Consider the following 21,208-nt stretch of genomic DNA (forward strand, 5'->3'; position numbering starts at 1 on the left):
TTACTGTACCCTAGTCAGACCATATCTAGAGTAATACCACATTTAAAAAATGATACTATAGAAAACATTCAGAAGAAGGTGACCAGAATGGTAAGATGCCTTGAGACAGTGATATGGTTGGATTGGTTGAAAGTACTATTTAAAGGAATGTTTAGCATGGAGAAGAGAGGTCTTGGGAGGGACATAATAGGGTGCCTTCAAGAACTTGAGGGACTGCCATGTGGTCTGCTTGACCCCAGAGAGCAAAACTGAGGGCCATGAGTGTAAGTTGTTGAAAGACAGATTAGAGATCTGGGCAAAGCAACGAGAATGATCTGAAGGTAGAATGAGCCACCTCAGGAGGAAGTGGACTCCTCCTCTCTAGAATCATAGGATCATGTATCCAGACTGGAATGGACCTTAGAGGTCATCAGTCTTAGTCCCTCAGTTTATAGATGGGGAATTGAGGCCCAGAGAAGTGAAGTCACCTGCTCAAGATCCCACAGGTAGTAAGGGTAAGAGGCAGAAGCTAATTAACCACTTGTTGGGATGTCTCAGGGAGATGTGTGGTCAGGTCCAAGTTGAATTGAATAGCCTGTGAAGGCCTTTCTAACTCTGAAATTCCATGATTCAGGTATACTGTAATTGTTAGTATTCTAGAAGAATAAAGAAAATAGTGTATAAAAATTTATCAAAGGAAAAATAGCAATCCAGGGGACTTTAAACTTTTATATCTACACATAAAACACTGTCTTCATGGCAAGTAGGGCTGGTTAAGAAGGTATTGAGTTATATAAAGGAACTCCCTGCTTAGGAGTGAATAAATGGTCTCATATATCTCCCTTCAGTAAAGCACCCCAATATGGCATACATAGAATCTAAAATAGAATTCTCTTCCCAAAAGATAAGAGAGGCTTATTATTTTCAACAAAAATATATCAAATATCATTAATTAGCCAATATATCCAAGGCACTATACTAGAGGCTTTTTTGGATCTTATGGTCTGTAAATAGGGATCTCAGGTAGCTTGTTGAGAGGACAATTACCAGATGGAAATAATAGCATAGGATGAACAGACAGACTTTATATGTACTGTAGGATGGAATACCCACATTTATGAGATCACAGGTCAAGAAGTTAAAGAAGAGGAAATTACTAATGATGACTTTCCCACTGGCTGTTTCTGACACCATAACATGAGGAATCTGGCATGAATATTCATTTTGATAACATGGCATCATATTTTAAGAAGGATGCTAATGAGCTGAGGAACATCTTACATGGATTATGGGATGTTTTCAGGGTCTTATGGTTCTAAAGAGGGGATCTCATTTACCTCCTGTGGCGGTCCATTCAACATCTGGACAGGTCTTATTGCTAGGAAGGTTTCATTTATATATAGTCAGGGGTGTGCTGGAAAATGCTAAATAACTGGCTTCTTGAAAAAAGAAGTATAATCTGCATTATTGACATTTTCTTAAGTTTAGACAATCAAAACTAGAAATCAAGCCATGATTTGTAGCTTTTGTTGATTTCTGAGGCTCATACTGAAAATTAGACAATCAATTCTTGGAAGGTGGTATGAGGAAGGTGGTGTTTCCCCAGAATGCCCTGCATATATTTATAATCTATCTCTTTATAATTTGCACACATTGCTTCCCAGTCTTGGCTATGGAGTCAAGCAGAGTAAGTCTAATTTCCTTCTTCTAGAGGCTAGACATCCCTAGTTTTTCTAAGACTAGAACCCAAGTCAGTCAGTCTTTTCATCAGTGAATATTTATTAAGAGCTTCCTATGTGCCAGACACTGTGCTAAGCACTAGGGATACAAATGCAAAAACATGGTAGCTGTCGTCTAGAAGCTTCCATTTTAGTAGTCATCTGATATCAAATTCCCCATTCTTTCACTACATGATGAGTAAATGAATCATCAAAGAGCTCTATCTGCTCAAAGAACTTTGGTGCTATTTCTGTCTTTTAAACCTTTAAAATTTGTTCTGCATGCCTGGTTATTTAAGCTTTCCTCATTGACTTGTTTTTCCTTGTGTAGTTAGTTCGGTTGAACTCTTGAATGATTTTGGATATCATTTGAGAAGCTCTTTGGTGTGGGAGGCCTTGATGTGTAGTTTGATGGACAGCCCATGGAGTTGGTTCAGTCATATGTGTATGCAGATCGACCATGAAACAGGCCCAGAATTGAATAGGAAGAAGAGAATGGTCTGAATTTAGGAAAATGATGGAGTTTTCAACAATGTTTAAGCTGAAGGGCTTTGAAACAATATTTCTTCTTAGTAGCCTTAGTTAGTCAATAAATCAGTCTACAAATATTAAGTACCTACTATGTGCAGGCACAAAGACACAATGAAGGACACAGGCTCTATTCCCAAGAAGCTTACACCCTTGTTCTTCTGGAGATGTTCATTGTGAATTGTGGAATACTACAGACTTTCTAGAATAAAAATTATAGATCACACTAAGTTCAATAAGAAGATATGTGGTGGACAGAACAGATTTATGCAAATTGCATATAAGAATGATGTCATCCAAGAGATATATGTCTGGAGGAGGTAGATGGTTTTATAGCAAGAGTAAAAAAATAATAGATAGGGATGTTACGTGGGGCAGTGTCAAGAGATCATGAACAGGGATCCTATGTAGCTTCTGGGATGAATCCTGTGTGTTACAGGATGGGAATCACATAGGATGAACAGTCAAGAATGGATTTTATCTGAACTGTTGGATGGAGTAACTGTATTAATGTACCTGTATTAATGGAATATCTGTATTAATGAGATTATAGATCTACTGAAGTATTGAAGCATGCACAATTTCCACTAGCTCCACCATAATGCCTAATGAGTTAAGCAATTTGATGTGCAAAGTCTAACAGGGTATTGATGTTGGGCTTTCAGCGTGACCATAAAATAATAACTGGTTCATGATGAGATAACTATTTCAACTATTTAACAGACTCAGCATTGAACACACAACCTTCATGAGGGAAATGTCAATGTTGCAAGAGCTATTTTCTAATGTAGTCAAACATGGTGGAGAAGGGCTGTGTTTTACCTTATGGTTTCATTCTGTTCTCTTCATTCTGGATGGAAAATGCATGGAGGAAAAGGATGATTAGAAATGAGTTCAAAATTCTGTCAAGAAAAATATTCAAAGCAAATATCACTGATAAAGGTCTGATGTCAATGATATATAGAGAATTGATACAAATATAGAAAAACAAGAACCACTCTCTTACAGACACGTAGTAAAAAGATATCATCTTTTCAAAAGAAGAAAAGTAAACTATCAACAACTCTAAGAAAGAATGTTCTAGAATGCAAATAAGAAAAAAAAAGAATTGAAGCCACATAGATCTAACCTCATATCCATCAGACTGACAAAGATGAATCGAATTTTTGTTGGAAGGCTTGAGGGAAGATCATCATGCTAATGTTCCCTTGGTGAAACAATTCTTTAGCCAATGAATTTTTAGAGTAGGACACTGAGTCTAAGTGAGGTTAAATGATTTTTTAAGGTCATTCACTTGAATTCTTTGATTCTAAGACAGAAGAGACCATATATTACAGAACATACAGTGCAAGAATGGCAAGTACTTTATATCATAGAATATAATATCTTAGAATACTGTTCAAGTGTGTACAGAGCTGAACTTGGAGTCAGGAAGACCTGAATTCAACTAGCTTTGTGACCCTGGGAAAGTCCCTTAACCACTCTTAGATTCAGTTTCTTCAGTTTTAAAATGAGGATAATAATAGCACCTATTGATTGTTATGAATATTAAATGAGATAGCATATGTAAAGTGCTGTACATACCTTAAGGTACTATGTAAATTTTATTTTTATTATTTATGATTATGATATATACTTTCCACTCAGAGATGGAATAAATTTAATAACAGAGCCTAGATTGTTAGACCAGAAGGGCGACTTAGAGATCTCTTAGTCCTTCACATGGAAATTTCTGTAAGTACTTAATGAGTTCTAGAGAGACTGTGACTTGCCCAAGATCATATAGCCATTTAGTGATGTAACTGAGATTAGCCCCTTGGGGCACCTGATTTTTACCTCAGGGTACTTTTCCATATACAATGCTGCCTTTTAAAATTTTTTCATGAGAGAAGATTTTTACTCTTGAAATCCTGAATGGGATAAATCTCCATAAATCACTCTTTCGAAAAGGCAAATTGTAATGGTCACATTGTGTCCTGCTTCTTGGTGCTGGTATGAATATATTTCACTTACTACAGCATTATAGAGTTCTTCAAATATACTCTCCAATGATTAAATGATGGGAAATGTGGACTAGGGTTACTGAATGTAATTGAGAAAAATGACAAAGTGTGAGTGGCAGAAAAGACGAGGAAAAAAACCAACCATCTGCTAAATACAAGAAACATATATAAAAATAAAGACACATACAGAATGAAAATGAGAGGCTGGAATAAAATTTGCTATACATCAGATGATTCCCCCAAAGCATAAATTGTATAATCATACTATCATTTTAAAGAGGTAAGAAAATTCACAATGTCAAGAGAGATAAATACGGAAATCACATTATACTTAAAGGAATCACAGGTCATAAAACAGCATTAGTATTAAATATACATACACTCATTGGTATAGCATCTAAATTAAAGAAATATTATGTGAATTATGGGTGTGTATATATGTATATACATATATATTAGAATAATTGTAGGGGATTTTAAAGATACTCTCTTAGAGCTAGCTAAATCAACTGAATGTGAAAGAAAAAGGAAAATATAAAAAACCTGAACAAGTTTTTGGAGAAATTAGATTTGAAATATTATAGTACTTGCTGAATGGAAGCATTAAAGCATACACATAATTCTTAGCACTGTGTGACACCTCTTGACAAAGACAGACCACATGCTAGGGCATAGACAAATTATAAATAAATATCGAAAAAGAATATAAACACCTTGAGGGTAGAGACTGTTTCAGTCTTTGTATCTCCAGAACCAAGTACAGTGTCTGGCAGAGTGCCTAGCATACAATAGATGTTTAATAAATGCTTGTTTACTGGTGAAAAAGAATTAGAGGAGTTAAAGTTAGCTATGACTTAGCAACTCAGCGTTTTAGAATAACTCAGAAAACACCAAATATGTGAGTGAGTTAAATCAATGTGTCTACCTCCCCAGGAAATCCTAGTAAAAAAGAGTTCCCATAACCATGATTTACCAACTTTTTACTCTTCCCATTTTGTGTCACTATGACAAGGTTGGAGACTAATCACACAGTAAGGGGAAAAATGTAAGGGTTACCCCAAAAGCTAAGGAAAAGCTTTTCAAATCCAGTGTTTACTATTACTGAGTTTCTGAGTTGTTAATTACTGGAGATGGAGGATGAGCAAGACAGTGAACTAAAGAGAAGGACAATTGTCTCTCTTGGATTGTCACCAGGAAATTGTGTGATTCTTTTAAGATTTTTCCTGACGCAAAAGTCCATCTTTTTTTTTTTTAACATCAATATTCTTTTGATGAAATGGATAATTTCATAAGAAACTGGGCAGAACTTCACAGTTTCACTGATTCAGAAGAAAATAAGCTGATTTAGGAGAACATTTTGTTCAATGGAAGCAACTTTAAAGAGAGAAACAACTGCAAAAGACCCTGGAACTCAATTCTAAAAGAATGAAGATGAATTATGCCACTCACCTCTCTGTCTTCAGAGGTGGCTATTGTGTGAATTTATTTTGCTGGAATATGTAAATATTAAGAGATTTAAAAATATTTGCTAAATGGAGGAAGGTGATAGTGGAAAGGGCAGATGAACAAAAATATCATTTGAAAAATAAAATAATAAACTAAAAAAAGTAACACCCAGCATTAGCGTTCTTTCACCATCATCACAACTGGCCATGACTTTGAGTCTTGAATACCACAGTTTCAAAGAACTGAAGTAGTGCATAATCCAATGGAGGGCATGAGTAGGTTCTAACACATTGGAAGTATATTAGAAGCAGGATAAAAAATGTCATCAGAGAGAAATAGGACCTGTAATGTAGGTAAACAGGTCATGAACTAAGAGCAAGGGATAATATTGGGACAGCCTGCATGTTTCTTTGGTATCCATGCAATGTCAAGAGACCTGGAGGAGGACTTCTCCAACTTTGGAGGATTTCTGGGACGACATGCCCAAGAGTCAGGAATGATGACCAGGAATGAATGGGTTGTGACTGGCACCACCAGAGGCAGTAAGCATCTTGATCAGATCATAGACCCACTGAATACTGAAGCATTGATTTCAGAGGTTTTCAGTAACCAATGGCAGATCAGTAAATCCTTTCCCTCTCCTGGGCACCCTGACTGACTTCTACTAAAAGTCATTTGCAGTATAATTTACACTCTGATAGAATCTGGAGCCCTACAGTTAGCAGACCACTTTTACCTTTCATTCCTCTTGCATATCAGGTGGTACCTCCCTGTCTAATTGACTGTCCCAGAACTTTCAGCTTTCTGGCTTGCTGTGAAATGAAAACCCCCATCCAAAGTTCACCTCAGGCCTTGGATCACCATAAACACAGGGAGAGCCCTCTCCAGCACAACTTGCTGGCTTTGCATGTTTTCCATCGGCATATTGCTTTAAGAGGGCCCAACCCCCAAAGCAGCAGCCACTGTGTCCTGTCAGTCATCCTGAAATACACTAGGGTGCTTGTCGCCTGTTTGCCTACACATGCATCACAAGCCAAATTCTGAGCCCAGCGGTGGGGCCGAAGTTCCAAACATAAGCGATTGCTTAGGCAGCAGGCTTAGGAGCTGTCTGTGGCCAAGTAAGTGTTTGTGTCCTGGGGTCTGACCGGTTGGTGAGTGATGGCTGGGCTTGTCTCCACTTCTTTTGAAGTCTTAACTTTGAAAACACATTTTTTTTCCTCCTGTCAAGTAAACTCTCACCATTGTAGATTGTCTCTGAGCCGCACCTTTTGATGAAAGGTTCTGAGGAGAAAGAAAGGGAAATGGCATCTGTCAGGTAGCATGTAGTCATCTGCTGTGGTGTCTGGGCTTTTAGAGTGATCCCCTCTTCTGGGCAGTTCTGGGGGTAGTTCGGAGACACAAAATGCCAGCCTGGAGATTATGAGCCCCTCCATGCCATTTCTGCTGTGGTGGGCACATTTAGAGGGCTAGCATCAGTGCAGTTCAAATGTGGAGAATCTTTAGGAGAGATTTCTTTGAAGTGCTGAAAGAAAAACTTGTCCTATGCATATAGTGATAATAATCATAATAGTACAGAGAGATTACATTAAAATAATGCTTCAAAGTTTTCAAAACACTTTGTGTGCTTTATCTCATTCATCCAAACTATAGAGAAGCTGAACAGTAACATATTTGAAACATTTCCACTGTGACTCTGAAATATTATATTTTGAGTAGGTATAATTCTGGGAAGTAGTGTATTAGACCTGGATAATATAAGTAAGACACTTGGCAAAACTGAAAGTTCTGTATGTGTGTCAACTATTATTATACCCCTTAGTAATGTACTCCATGTTTCAAGATTCTATTGCAGACTTCTGGATTTGAAGTTATATGTGGATTTTTTTAAAAAGTTTTTTTCACCTAAATTTTTTTCCTCTTTATATTTTTAAATCAGGCAATATTGATTGTCAAGAATGAAAAAGGAGAAGTGAAAGAAGTTAGTGAATTCAATGCTTACATTTCCAATGTAGGTTGAATATAGTTCCCAGGCAACCAAGACTTGTCCATTTCCTCTTGTTCTGGTTACCTTTAAGTGGAATTCATAAAGGGGCTACATTTTTTGTCATGTAAATATCACTAGATACCTGCAACACCTAGACACACTGTGGAATAGAGGATAGAAGTTGGACTTGGGGACTTGGGTTTGAACCTTCTTTTGGGCTGGTTAACTTTGAAACCCTGGGCAAGTCACCTAATGTTTCAGTGCTTTAGACAGCTCACTGGGGCTTCTGTTCGTCCTAATTCATAGAGAAGATGCAGTCTGGATTGGTGGAGGGACTTTCCCAAGCAGCTGGAGTCACAGATCCTTCTTGAAAATGCGTGAAATTCTCTTTGACGCATTCAAATCATTTGGATGTCATTCTCAGTAAGTATGGTTAATCGTTGCATTAGTTATAAAGAGGAGGAGACTTTAGGGGCCTTAGAGATCAATCTAGTCCAATCCCCTTATTTTGCAAAGGAAGAGGAATCTTGAGAAGTTACAGAATTTGCACAAGGTCACACAGGTAAATATCATGACTCAGTTTCAAACTCATGGCTTCTGACTTTCAATCCAGTGCTCCTTCCATGACAAGGAACCACTACCAAGTTAAGGTTATAAGACAGGACTCAGTTACTTTCCACCTTGTGTTAGGGTCTATTCTTGGCCACCCAAGTAATGGTAAAGGTTATATAGAGGACAAAGTTCAAGGTTGGTACTTTGCAATTTTGTAAAAATGAACCATAAATTCTAGAATGATCATTTAATGATCATTTAGTCCAACCCTCTCATTTTGCGCAAAAGGAAACTCAGCTCTAGAGAGGGGAAGGTCCAGTTATCCTTTCCACATCTCAATTTTCCTTTCCCCATTTTGGTTTCGATATATCTTGGGTCAGCATAAAAAAACAGGAATCTTTTGGCAGTTTTTCAGAAGCTTCAGACAACACTCAAAGGCCAACAGATGACGTAGAAAAAATTTAGTAAGTTAAAAATGCATAAAATATCTGCATAGTATTGTATAATATCAACTCAAATTTTAAAATGAGATACTGTAAACACCCTAAAAAAGAAAAAGAGAAATTCAGACTTTTTCTCTGGTGCAAAAAAGGGAGGACCAAAAGTTTTTACACAGATTTTCCAGATCACAAGGGCACCATTCCTTTAACCCCAGAGATGTGAAAAGGATATTTGTTCAAGGTCCCTTGGAAACTTAGTAAATAGTTGGCAAACCCAATTCTTCTGTCTCCAAATTCGAGGCTCTGTTTTGCTATACCATGCTGAACTCATGCTGTATGAGAACTGGTTGAAAGAGCTGGCGTGTTTAAGCCTGGAAGAAAAAAAAGACTGGGTGTGACATGAAAATTATGTTGAAGGGCTGTCCCCTAGAAGATAAGATTTATTTTCATTGTTCCCTGAGGAAAGAATTAGGATTAGCGGATGGGAGTAGCAAAGAAGCATATTTAGGCTGGAGGACAGGGGACAGTTCCTAACAATGATAGCTGTGCTATCTGTGGAATGGGTTTCCTGAGGAGCTAGTGAGCTTCCCATCACTGGATGTCTCCAAGAGAAGGCTGGATGACTATACATTAGGGGGCCTGAAGAGGGGATTCTTCTGCTGGCACATGTTGGAATAGTTGACTTTTGGTCTCTCTTTTATCTCAGCTTCTGTGATTCTGAGACTGGATTCTTCAACAACTGAAAAATATTTAATGTTTAATTGATTACAGAAACAGCATGGAAAAAGCTCTCTTCAAAGTCGAGGTGAACGATCTTATCTAGTTCTCTAGTAGCTGATAAGTGAAAGGGGGAGGCTCTGGGGACAATCTTCTTCATGACTGACCATGAGTGAAGGAGAGAGTGAAGTTAAGATGAGAAAGAATAGGAAACTGACATTTCCACACAGTTTCCCTAGGAAAGCAATTTATTTGGTCACTTTGAAGGAAAAGAGGGAATCTTTTTCTTTGCTCAGATAAGCAGGACTTTTATTAGTTTCTAATGTATTTGTCAACTGGCCAGAGACAAAGCTGGGAAAGCAAATCTCTGGCTTGGAATTGAAGCTGATGGGTAATTCACTCATGGGCTTTTATTCACTATTGTAAACAGTATCAGACTTCTAGAAAGTCCAGGCATTTGATCTCCTGACCAGGTTATGGAGTAACTGCATCGGCCCATTAGGGCTATCCCCCTGTAGGAATCACCGTCATGATGTTCTTGTAGAGACAGTTGTTGCCTCTGATATAATGTATCTTGGATGTCATTGTTCTCTGGTTGGAGGACACAATGAAAGATTCTTTGAGTTTGCTGAGATCAGATAAAATGGGCTTTCTTGTGAGAGACTATCTCATTGCCCTGGGCTGTCAGTTTGGCACATTTAATTCTTGAGTATTTATGAGTCTATAAGCTATATTTCTTTATCCATAAAATCAGGGTAATAACACGAATAGCAGTAGTAATAATAATAGATGCCAGTTATAAAGTATTTCAAAGATAGTAAAATGCTTTACACTATTTCATTTAAGACAATGGACTTGTGAGATAAGAACAATTTTTGTTATTGTCGTTATTATACCATGGTACAGATGGAGAAACTAAGGCTTAGTGAGGCTTGCCTTAGGCTCAAGAAGTTTGCCAAGGATTAGTAAGTTTCTGAGGCAGGATTTGAACCCAAGTCTCCTTGATTCCAGGTTCATGGATCATGAAGGGTTGTTTTGAAGAAAGTATTTTTTTTTAAACTTGAAGTGCTCTATCTATAGGTTGTTTTTTATTGCTATGACGATGATAATGTATGTTCAGAATCAATCACAAGAAGCATTAACTAAGTCCCTACTGTATGGAAGGTACTAAGTGCTGGAGATCTAATGATAAAAAATCCTTGCCTTTAGGGAGGTGATGATTACACTTATTGCTTGGTGTGATAGAACAGGTATGACAATCAGAGTCAGGGCACCTGAGTTCAATACTTTGCATTGCCATGTACTAGCTGTGTGACCCTGGATAAGTTATAACCACTCTCTGCCACAAATTCCTGATTAGTAAAAGGGCTTAATGCTACCACCCACCTCACAGAGTTGTGAGAAATGTACTTGTTAAAGAGAAAGGTACGTGGTGCATTGATAGAATGGGGAAGACATGAGTTCAAATTCAGTCTCAGATTTTAGTAGCTGTGTGACCCTGGGTAAGTCACGTGACTTCTCTGTGTCTGAGTTTCCTGACCTGTAAAATGAGAATAACAGTACCTTCCTTCTAGGGTTGTTATGAGGATCAAATGAGTTAATACTTACAAGTGCTATCTAAATATTAGTTGTTTACTATTACTAATTTTATTAAAGATCACACAACTGTATAACCATGAGCTATTAATATTATTACTGGGGCAGAGATACTATATATACACAAATGAGTAAAGACAAAGTAATTTGGAAGCAAGAGAGTATTAGCAACTGGGAAAATGGGGAATGGCTTCCTGAAGGGGCTGGCAATTGATTTGAGCCTTAGAAGCAGCTAGATTTTAAGGGGAGGCTTAAGGAGAGAATATATTCCAGGTACTGGGGATAGTCAATATAAAAGAAAGAGTGAGAGGAGACAGAATGGTGAGTCCAGGTACAAAAGTCCATCTAGTTTGGTTGGAATGTAGAATAGATGAGGGAGTATTATGGGAAATGTCAGAAAAGAGATATAAGAACCAGATTAGATGTCAGGCTATGGAATTCTTAGAGGCAATGGAGAAGGACTGAGGCTTTTTGTATAAAGGAACAGCAGAGTTATATTTTAGGAATATCAGTTTGGAAGCTATCTTGAGGATGAATTCAATACGAGAGAAACTGGAATTGAGGAAGCCAATTAGGAGATTATTTCAAAGTGAGGATATGAGCCAAGGTGGTGGCTACATGATTGGGAAGAATTTGAAATGGAATTTTAAAGGACTTCAGAGATGCTATCATTTTCAGATGGGTATGGGGTACAGAGAAGAGGGAAGGCAGTGCCATATGTAAGAGATGCCCCATACTTCTGTCCTCTCTTATACTTTACTTTCACACAGTTGAAAATGTAAGTACTTGCCCCAGTCTGGAGAAATTCAAAGAAAGACTTTGCATTTCCTTAAAAAAAACCCAAAGCAAAAACATTAAAACAAACCCAAAACAAAGAATCCAATCCTCTCCACTCCCATCCCACACAATGAAACCTTAACTCTGCTAAACCTTTAAGTTCCATTCCTACCCAGCATGTGTTTAGATCCTTATGTAAAAGTTTTTACATTCAAAATTAAAATGATTTCCCCCTTAATTTAAATGAAAAAGAAAAAAATACCGCAAACACCTCCAAAATCTTGTCTTCTCTTTTGAAGCTAAGTAAAACTGACCATTCATAATAATTGTTGACATTTATTGGCAATTTAAGGTTTCTGGAGCACTTTGTGTATATAATCTTGTTTGATCCTAGAAACAATTCTATGAAGTAGGCACCATTATCACCATCATTTACAGATGCCGAGGTTCAGAAAGAGCAAGCAACTTGCCTGAGGTCATATATTTAGCTCAAAAGGTTCTATGGGGTGAGGACCATGGGGCATTCTGTTCCACATCTCCCTGACTCCAAGTCCAGGGTTCTGCTGTCTAGTAGGCCATGCTGACCTTCCATGGGAAGGTGGACGTGATATAAAATTTCAATGTAATTGTATTTCCATGTTGTAGCTGGTATTGGCTTAAGCTGGATTCATGGAGTTTTTTATTATATTTATTGCTATTGTTATTTAGATGATGGGAAAAGGCTTAATATTGCATAACCTAGCTAGAATAAACAACAGGGGAGCATAGGCTCTTTATTTGCATAATTCATGGTCAAAACACTTTTTGTGAACATATTTTTTCCTTAATTAAATTTGGTTTTGGCCTTGTTTCAAGACCCATAGAGTTCATCATATATGTAAATATATATGCATATATACCATGCATATATTTTCTGGAGGATTTAATTTTGTCTCCTTTAAATAATATCTATGATTTTTTTACAAAGTTATAATTTATATATGTATATACAAATATATATACATGCGCACATACATGTATATGTATATATATATTTTCTAGGAAGCTTTTGTGTTTGAATTCCAATATATTTAAAATCCTCCATTTTCATTTGGAAATTGAGGTTCTAAAATTGAATGCAGTGCTCTTCAGTTGGAGTTCAATGTTTTTGAGTGGCAAACAAATTAGTTTCTGAGGATACAGAAATCCAATAAATTGACCCTGGATACTTCCTCTAGCTGTATCCGTGAGTCTTAGTCTTTATCCTCTACTTAGAATTCTGGGGCTTTCCTGAAAGTGTTCAAAATCTTTCATAAGATTACTGTGGATTAGGAGAGTTGATATTCTTTTCTGGCATGATTTATAAAAATCATGTCTATTAATGGTTGTGCGTATGTTGAAGATTAGATTTTGGTGACAATGTGTTAATTATGGTGAAGTACTCGAAAAAAAGAGTGCTGAATTTCATCAGACAACCTTGGACGAAATCCGAACTCTGCCTGTGTAGCCTTGGACAAGTCACCTAACCTCTATGACCCTCAGTTTCTTCATCTGCAAAATAAATACAATAACAGTACCTACCTTATGAGGTTGTTTTTAGGATCAAATAAGATTGTATACACAAAGTTTGTAGACTGAAAAATAAGACTTTGGACTAGAAAACCTCAAAGGTCTTTTCTAGCTCTTAAGGTAGCATCTTATGTTCTGAGGTTGGGTTTTAAGGTCCTAAGCTGCAGAAAAAAAAAACTGTGCTTAGATGAAAGTATTGTAGAATGATGATTCATAAAGAACATGGGCGTGAAAGGAAGAGTTGTTCTCCTTTCGTTGATTCATTCATTCACTGGGTAAGCATTTTTATTTAGTATTTACTATGTCCCAGGCATTGTGTTAAGTTCTGGGGATACAAAGAGGGACAAAGGTGAAATGGCTACACGTGCACACATATGCTACTGTACTCATTACACAGACTTTGCTCTTAAGAGAGATGTAAGATTTCCTTGAACTGAGATTTGGTACAATAAGACTCATAATTAAAATATGGTCATAGAATGACATGTTTTTTCAAAGAAATGCAAGTATTACAACACTAAATGTTGAGAAAGTATCAACCTATATCTAGATCCTTCAAATTATGCATGGAAACTTGTATAGAACATTTGGGTGCTGAGAAAGGCAGGAGAAGTAGACATGACATTGTTCAAGGAGTATACTACAGACTATTCAGTCAGAAGGAGAATATGGATAATACTTTACTAATACAGATTATAAAAGTGAAACACAGGCATGGCATAATAATTTTAGAAGACTTTCGTGCAGTTCCCTGACATCATGGCACAGTTGGTAGCATCCCATGAGTAGCATTGACTGAATTTACACACGTTGCTATACTGGTTAGAGTAGAAAGGTCTTCAGTAAACTCAGTATAATCTGAATTTAACAGACTACAGGTAAAGGTTTTGTTGTATGAACAGAAAAAGTGGATGGATATTGGGTGAACAAATATAGAGGCCAAGAAAGGTCAGAGCCAAGAGGCAAGTCCACAGACCAGATGAGTCTAGGAGGCATGAGGAATTCAGTAGGATCAAAGAGGGCAGGAAAAATTGAGAGGCCAAGGAGATGTTGGCAGAGTATATACACTAGAAAGATCAAAGGAACAGTTGGAAGTTGAGCACTGAATTTTCAGTTCATAACCTTGTTAAGCTGAATATTCTGAGGATTTGAAGAAGGATGTTTGGGGTTAGTCTAATCCTGGACTTATTCTTTCAGATGAACCACAGCTAAGGATGTCTCTCACACACCAGCACCATCTTTTGACTGGGTCGGGGTAACCGTATAAACATTCCTAGAGATGCTACTCATTGTTTAATTACTCGATGGAAGTCTCATTGTGTTAAACTACTATATTGGATAATTTTGTGATTTCCTTTGGCAACAATTTCACATTTTACAAGGTGTAATGGAGGCAAAAAGAAACTTCTATTCTGAATTTGATTTTGAAAAATAAGAGCCAATTTGTGGTGCCGAAATTAGGAACCCTAAGAGACGTTATCATGGAGTTTGAAATAGTCATGAAAGGGGAATTCTGGGCATAATCCTATCCTAGTTATTTCTCATTTTGTATCTTATAGAGGTTTAGAACTGAAAGAGACTTGAGACGTTATCTAGAATAACCGCCTCATTTTATGAATGAAGAAACTGGTGAAATGCCTTACCAAAGAACACAAATGAGTCAGAATCAGAACCCAGGTCATTACACTACAAATCTAGTATTTTTTCCACCCTGCTACCTTAGTATAAACTAGACCAGCAGAAAGAAAAAAATTTAAACAGACAGAGGAATGCCAACCATGAGGATATGACCCAATGGCCATATGGAAAGATGACTTGACAGATGGCTCTTAAAAAATGAAGTTCCTACATTCTGTGGTCAATAATCCCAATTAGAAATAATATCAAGGACATCTAAGGAAAACATTGTAGCCTTACAGAGGTCTTTGGCTGATTCTGAAATAAAAAAATACACATACAAAAGATGAAAAGGAAGGGCAAAAACTTGATACTACATTCCAGTTACAAATTATAGATTTAGAGCTAGAAGGATTCTTAGAGATTAGCTACCCAATCTGTCCCAGGCTTTTAGATGCAGAAACTGAGTCCTACAGAGTTTAAGTGATGGGTTCAAGGTCAAATGAGTAATAAATAACAGAGTCTGTATTTGAACCCAGGTCCTCTCATTTCTGAGCCAGTATTCTTTCCAAGCAATGTTTCCTTTCTCATTTGTCAGATGTTGAACTTAATAAGATTTAGCTTATAAATCCTGCCATTTGCAGTCTATTAACTGCTGAATTTAATTTTATTTGCAATCAGTATTGTTGATCAAAACAAAGTCGACTCCAAATTGGTTCTAGAGACCAAACTGCTTCTGAATGGTCTTGCTGGCTCTGATAGTTTTGATTTTTTATTGGTTTAGACTAGTTCCCACTGATAAAAACCAGTTATGACCAGTTCTGATTGATTTAATATAGTTATGACCAGTTCAAACTAGTTCTAACTGGTTCAAATCAGTTTCACACCTATTCCTAGTGGTTCTAACTGATTTCAACTGGATTTGACCAGAGAATGAAGCATAGTATTCAAAGTCTAATTATCCTGTGGAACATAGATCTTTCAAGGTCATCTCTGCTTTCTTCTTTGCAAGTCTTTGCCATGGGACATTTCACTTCCAAATAGTTCTTTCAATGGATGTGAATTAATGGACCAGGAGAAGCCATGGTGACTTTAGTCACCCTCTGATTCTTCACAGGAAAGCCTTTATTTCCAAAGACAAAATCTCTGTAAAAATGCTGAGTGGTTTCCTTTCCTTTTAATTGTCCATTCTTCTTAGTTCCACATTCCTGGAGATCAATGGGCTCTTGCAGTCCTATTTTAAAATCTTTTATTGAAAATCTATGTTCCTCTAAGATGTAAGTGTCTACATGGATCTACTGGGAGTTCTTCAGACAGTTACCCTACTTTCTTTATAGACATCTTATTACAGAATTTCAAAATGTCTTCCACTTACTATCCCTGAGATCACAGGACAAATGGACACCAGCAGCCTTGGCTCAGTTTAATTATCAGAATGTACAACTAGGAAGGTAGACAGGAAACATCTATGTGTATGTGTATATGCACACATGTGTATACATATATGTACATATTTACATATATATATATACACATTTACATATATATATATATATATAAAATTTTCTCTGTGTGTGTGATTGTGTGTGTATGTATCCTGAGGTTACAATTCCAGAGCTTATCTTATTACACAAGTTGTTGGTTCTTGGCAAACCCAAAGCAAAAAGGTTGCTGTAGGGGTTCCAAATGGTTTTAGAATTCACTAAAGTCATTTGATGTTTCAGTCTGACTTAGAAGTGACCTTGAGTTCTTGAAGGCAATTTTAGGGAAGAACAAGTATAGGTGATTCTACTAAGCTAGAAAGACTTTGAGCATGGATGAATGTTGGGGTTCTGCTCTCCATAGACTAGCTTAAGTTAAATCTCAAAAGAGCTAGTGAGAGGATGATGAGCTTGTCTGCTATAGCCCTTCTTGAAGATGCCAATCCAAGGTATAAAGGGGTATGGTTTATGTTATTGGAGGGTACATATCTACCGATAAAATCCTGGATCCTCAGAGGATGGAAGTACAATTGAGAATGGATTGAAAAGACTAGAGATGAATGATAACATCATCAGAATTATGTTAACCCAAAAAATGTTTCTGGGAGCTGTCAACTCTACAAACAATAATAATAGTTACAATAACTTGGACTTTAAATTTTTTTTATTGATACCTTTAAAAAGTAGATTTTATTTCCACCCTAATGACATGTTTATTGATAACTAAAAAAATCCCAGTCATTTATTGATATATAGCGAGCTCCAACCCCAAAAGTATCTTATGAGAGGCAGCATGATGAAATACAATGTTGGAGTTGGAGTCAGAAAGAGATGGGTTCAGATCCCACCTCTGACACTAGCTATGTGACTGTGGGCAAGTTGACAAACATTTATTAAGCACCTACTATTTGCCAGCTACTGTGGTAAGCCCTGGGCATAGAAAGAAAGATAAAACCAGTCCCTGATCTCAATAATCTCATAGACTAATGGGGATGAGAGGGAGAAAAGCAAAAGGAGGATAAACTATGGGACAAGGAAGAGGCCTTAATGTGGAATATAACTGGGTTTTGTTGCACCATAGGAAACTAGCCACGAGAGGGATTTGGGGTCTCATTCATGCCTTCTAATTTTGTATGATCCTTTTGTGATCCCTGCTCTACAAATATTCTGCAAAGAGTCTTCCTAATGCTCTGAAGGTTTCCTTGTGGATCTTTGAGCATTCTGAAATGCAGCACATGGACTGTCCATCAGCCATTGCCTGCTCTCTCCACATGACCAGCTGGCCTCCTTTTCAGAGCCTGCATTTTGTCCACTTACAGAACCTGGGCAGTGACTTACTCATAACAGAGATGTCATAATAAAGGTCTGCTTGCTGCTCCTCACTCACAATGATAGTCCACCTCTCATCTCTAGGCCTTTGTTTGTACTGACCATCTCTCATGCCTGGAATGCTCCCTTCTCCTAACCCCCTCAACCTCTCAGAATCGCTGGCTTCCTTCAAGATTCACCTCAAGTGACACCTTCTGCTTTGCTACCAAACAGGACAAGTCTAATTCTTCTTTCCTATGACCTGATAGCTCCTTTCAGATACTGGAAGAGAACCATTAATTCCCCTGCTAAGTCTTCTCTACTTCAAGAGAAACATTCCCATTCCTTCGGTAGATCTTCTCCTCCTTGGTTGTTCCCCACTGAACATTCTCCAGCTTATTAGCATCCCTTAAAAAATGTAGTACCAGAAAGTGACCAACTCCTCCAGATATCATCTGACCAGGCTAGAGTAGGTTTTGGGAAGGGATGCTGGGAAATCATAAATATGTATACATAAATACATACACATATTTGCACATTATATATTATCAATTACTCTTTGACTAGTATCTGTTTTTTGAAACCATTTACAAAATGAATACCATACATGATAATTTTTTAAATGTTGTAGCCATTTCTGTGCCATAATCTCTGAGTTTACTCTAAGTTTAAAGGAGAGATAAGGCCATTTCTGGCCTCCCCCCACTCCCTGCCCACCCCTACCCCTCTGCCAGTGAGTTCCTTATGAAATTAGTTTTTCTTATAGTATGTATCTCATATATACAGATTTTTACATGCTGTCTGTTGTTAGAACGTGAGCTCCTTGAGGGTGCGAGGCACACAATGAATACTCAATAAATGCTTGTAGACTGAGCGACTGTTTAAAGAGACTTCAGTGTATCAGTTACAAAGGGCTGCTTACAAAAAATGGTGTGAAAGGTACCCAAGTGGCAGATGGTCACGAAAGGAGGAAGATCTGCCCTCTTACAGGTAGAGTAAGAGGCAGTCAATGGAAAGGTCTCATGTTCTGGTAGTATTACTGCATTTTGCAGAGATCTAGAAGAGGGTTCTCAGCATGAAGAATGAACTTCCCAAAGTGGATTTCCAGGAGGACTTAGATAAGAGGCATGAAGGGGCTGTGATCTGTATCTTTGAAGAGAGTGCCCACATGGATGATTCATGAAATTAATGGAGCTAATGGTGCAAAAGTTTACATTAGAGAAAATGAATTCTTCCCCTTGTCCAGAGGTATACTGGAGTCGGCACTAACTGGCACTGAGAGCTGATGGTTAAATTTTCAGTGTGAGCATTTATACCTTTGAAATAGGCAAGTGTTACAAATCAGGACTGGATTTATTGCTTTATTGATTGTCTAGACTTTGGAAAGATATGAAGAAAACGTTAATGTAGATTAAACTTAGAAGTATATCATACATACATTTCCCTTCCCAGAGAACTAGCTGCTTTTACCATTTACCAACACACGTCCACTTGTGCCTAAAATAACTTAGGGTGGGGCTAGAATCATGGAATGCTCTGCCTCTTCTTTCTATTAGCAGGTACATAATACACATTTGTTGAGTTGGGTTGAATTGAGTTGAAAGGGTAGGGCTAATGGAAAAGGGGTGCTACTGAGAAATTTGATCACCTCTATGATTCTGCCTAAGCTTGGCCCTGTCCTTCAGAAATTACTTTGACATTCTTATAACTGTGTGTATCTATTTTTGTCCTTTTGCACAGGCAGCATGTCAGCTGAGACACCAGTCCAACTGAAAATGAATCCCCAGGACCTCCAGATCCAGACACATACAGTGGAGAAGCTATTAGAACCTCTCATAATCCAGGTAGGAAGAACATAGAAATCACATGGCATGCTCAGGCCTAGGGAATGGAAAGAAAAGTGGGCCAAAATAGGCAACAGAATGAGAAAATATATTTATGTAAATGAATATACTATCTGAAATCATCCTTTACCTTTGAGACTATATGATACAGGAATGCCATTTTATTTTAAAACATTTATATCAGTATTTTCATGGATCTGCCATCTCATTTTTGTGGGTAGATCTTGTTAAAGTTCAGAAATCCACACAACTTTACTTTCTTTTCCTATACAACTTTTGTCCATGTCCTTCCATCAATATTCTAAAGAGGTTCCACACATGCCATTTTATGGGAACCTCTCAGTGCAGCACATGAACTGTCCATGTATTTTTGTGATAAGAGCTGGATTCATAACAGAACGAACGGAGTTCTATCCTGTGTGATCATTTGGCTTGGTGGAATTTCTTCCTTGGGACCACAGAGTTTCCCTGGGGGAAGGATTACTCCAGCCCCACTTGTAAACATCAGGGTTCCTCCGGTCTGTCACCAGAGTCCTCCAGACAGTCATAGAATCACAGAAGGGAAGGGAACTCGGCAGCTATCTAGTCTAATCCATACCAAAATGGAATGTTTACTGTGATATACCCAATAGGCGGTCAGGTCATCCAGTCTCTGCTTAGAGACTTCCAATAAGGGAGAACTCACACCCTTTTGAGGCAATTCATTCTACTTTTAGACAGTTCTAATGTTAGGAAGACTTAAAAAGATTAAATTTGCCTCTTTGCAACTCCCCTTCACCCCATCCCCCCCACCCTGTCATTTCTCTTCGTTCTGCCCTCTGTGGCCAGATGGAGCAAGTATAAAGTCTGTTCCACATGAACAAACTCTTCAAATTGCCTACACTGTTTGTCAAAATTTTCTATAATCGGAAGTTGATAACTATGCCTTTTCATTTTTCACAGATGTGGATACATTATACTTGTTAATCACATCTTCAGTACTGTGTTATTGGGCATGGAGCACTTACACATTCCATTGAAAACTGGTAACGTTGTCCTTGTGACAGTTTTCAAAATGGCATCTTGTATAAATTAGATGAAGAAGATGATACTAACAATCACTGACATTTCATAGACTTAAAGTGTGCAAAGAACTTTTTCTTTGCAAAAAGTAGTGGGCATGATCCACTTTTTGTTGGCCTTTAAGATTTTTTTTAAGATTGGTATAATGTAAGACCCTTGATAGTAGGGCCAATCTGTCTCCCTTTTGTATTTGCATTTCTAGTTAGGACCTACTACTGTGCTAGTACATAGTAGATGCTTAATACAACTGCCCGCCAAATGAGGGTATCACTTTAGAACCTTGTTAGTATTCTTTCAATAAAAGACTTATTCCTTGTAGCTTTCCATGTACTCTGTAATCCAATGATGCTCATTTTGCTGTTTGTCACATTAGATGCTCCATCTCTGGTTTCCAGACATTTCACTTGCTGTCACCCAGGACTGGAGCTCTTCCTCCTGGTCTCTGCCTCCTGTTTTCTTGAGGTCTCAACTAAAATCCCATCCTCTGCAAAAAGTCCTTCTTGTTCCTCTTGAATGCTAGTGCCTTTCTTCTGTTGATTTTCTCCAATTTATCCTGTGTATATCTTGTTTGTACATGGTTTTTTTTACATGTTTTCTTGACTATTAGA

At 37.6% G+C, this 21,208-nt stretch overlaps 1 protein-coding gene across 3 annotated transcripts in view; it reads left to right on the forward strand.

Moving 5' to 3' along the window:
• The window catches only part of CTNNA3 (catenin alpha 3), a 1,968,199-nt gene that overhangs the window by 21,257 nt on the left and 1,925,734 nt on the right, over positions 1–21,208 (forward strand). For 2 of the 3 annotated variants that reach the window (XM_072628816.1, XM_072628814.1), the window contains exon 2: positions 19,435–19,538. In XM_072628816.1, the coding sequence (XP_072484917.1) occupies positions 19,440–19,538 (99 nt within the window). In that variant the 5' untranslated portion in view covers positions 19,435–19,439. Of the gene's footprint in view, positions 1–6,695; positions 6,793–19,434; positions 19,539–21,208 lie in introns of those variants that run through there. The other variant, XM_072628812.1, reaches the window with a different exon arrangement.

Source organism: Notamacropus eugenii, chromosome 1, assembly GCF_028372415.1.
Source record: "Notamacropus eugenii isolate mMacEug1 chromosome 1, mMacEug1.pri_v2, whole genome shotgun sequence".
Classification (NCBI taxonomy): Eukaryota; Metazoa; Chordata; class Mammalia; order Diprotodontia; family Macropodidae; genus Notamacropus; species Notamacropus eugenii.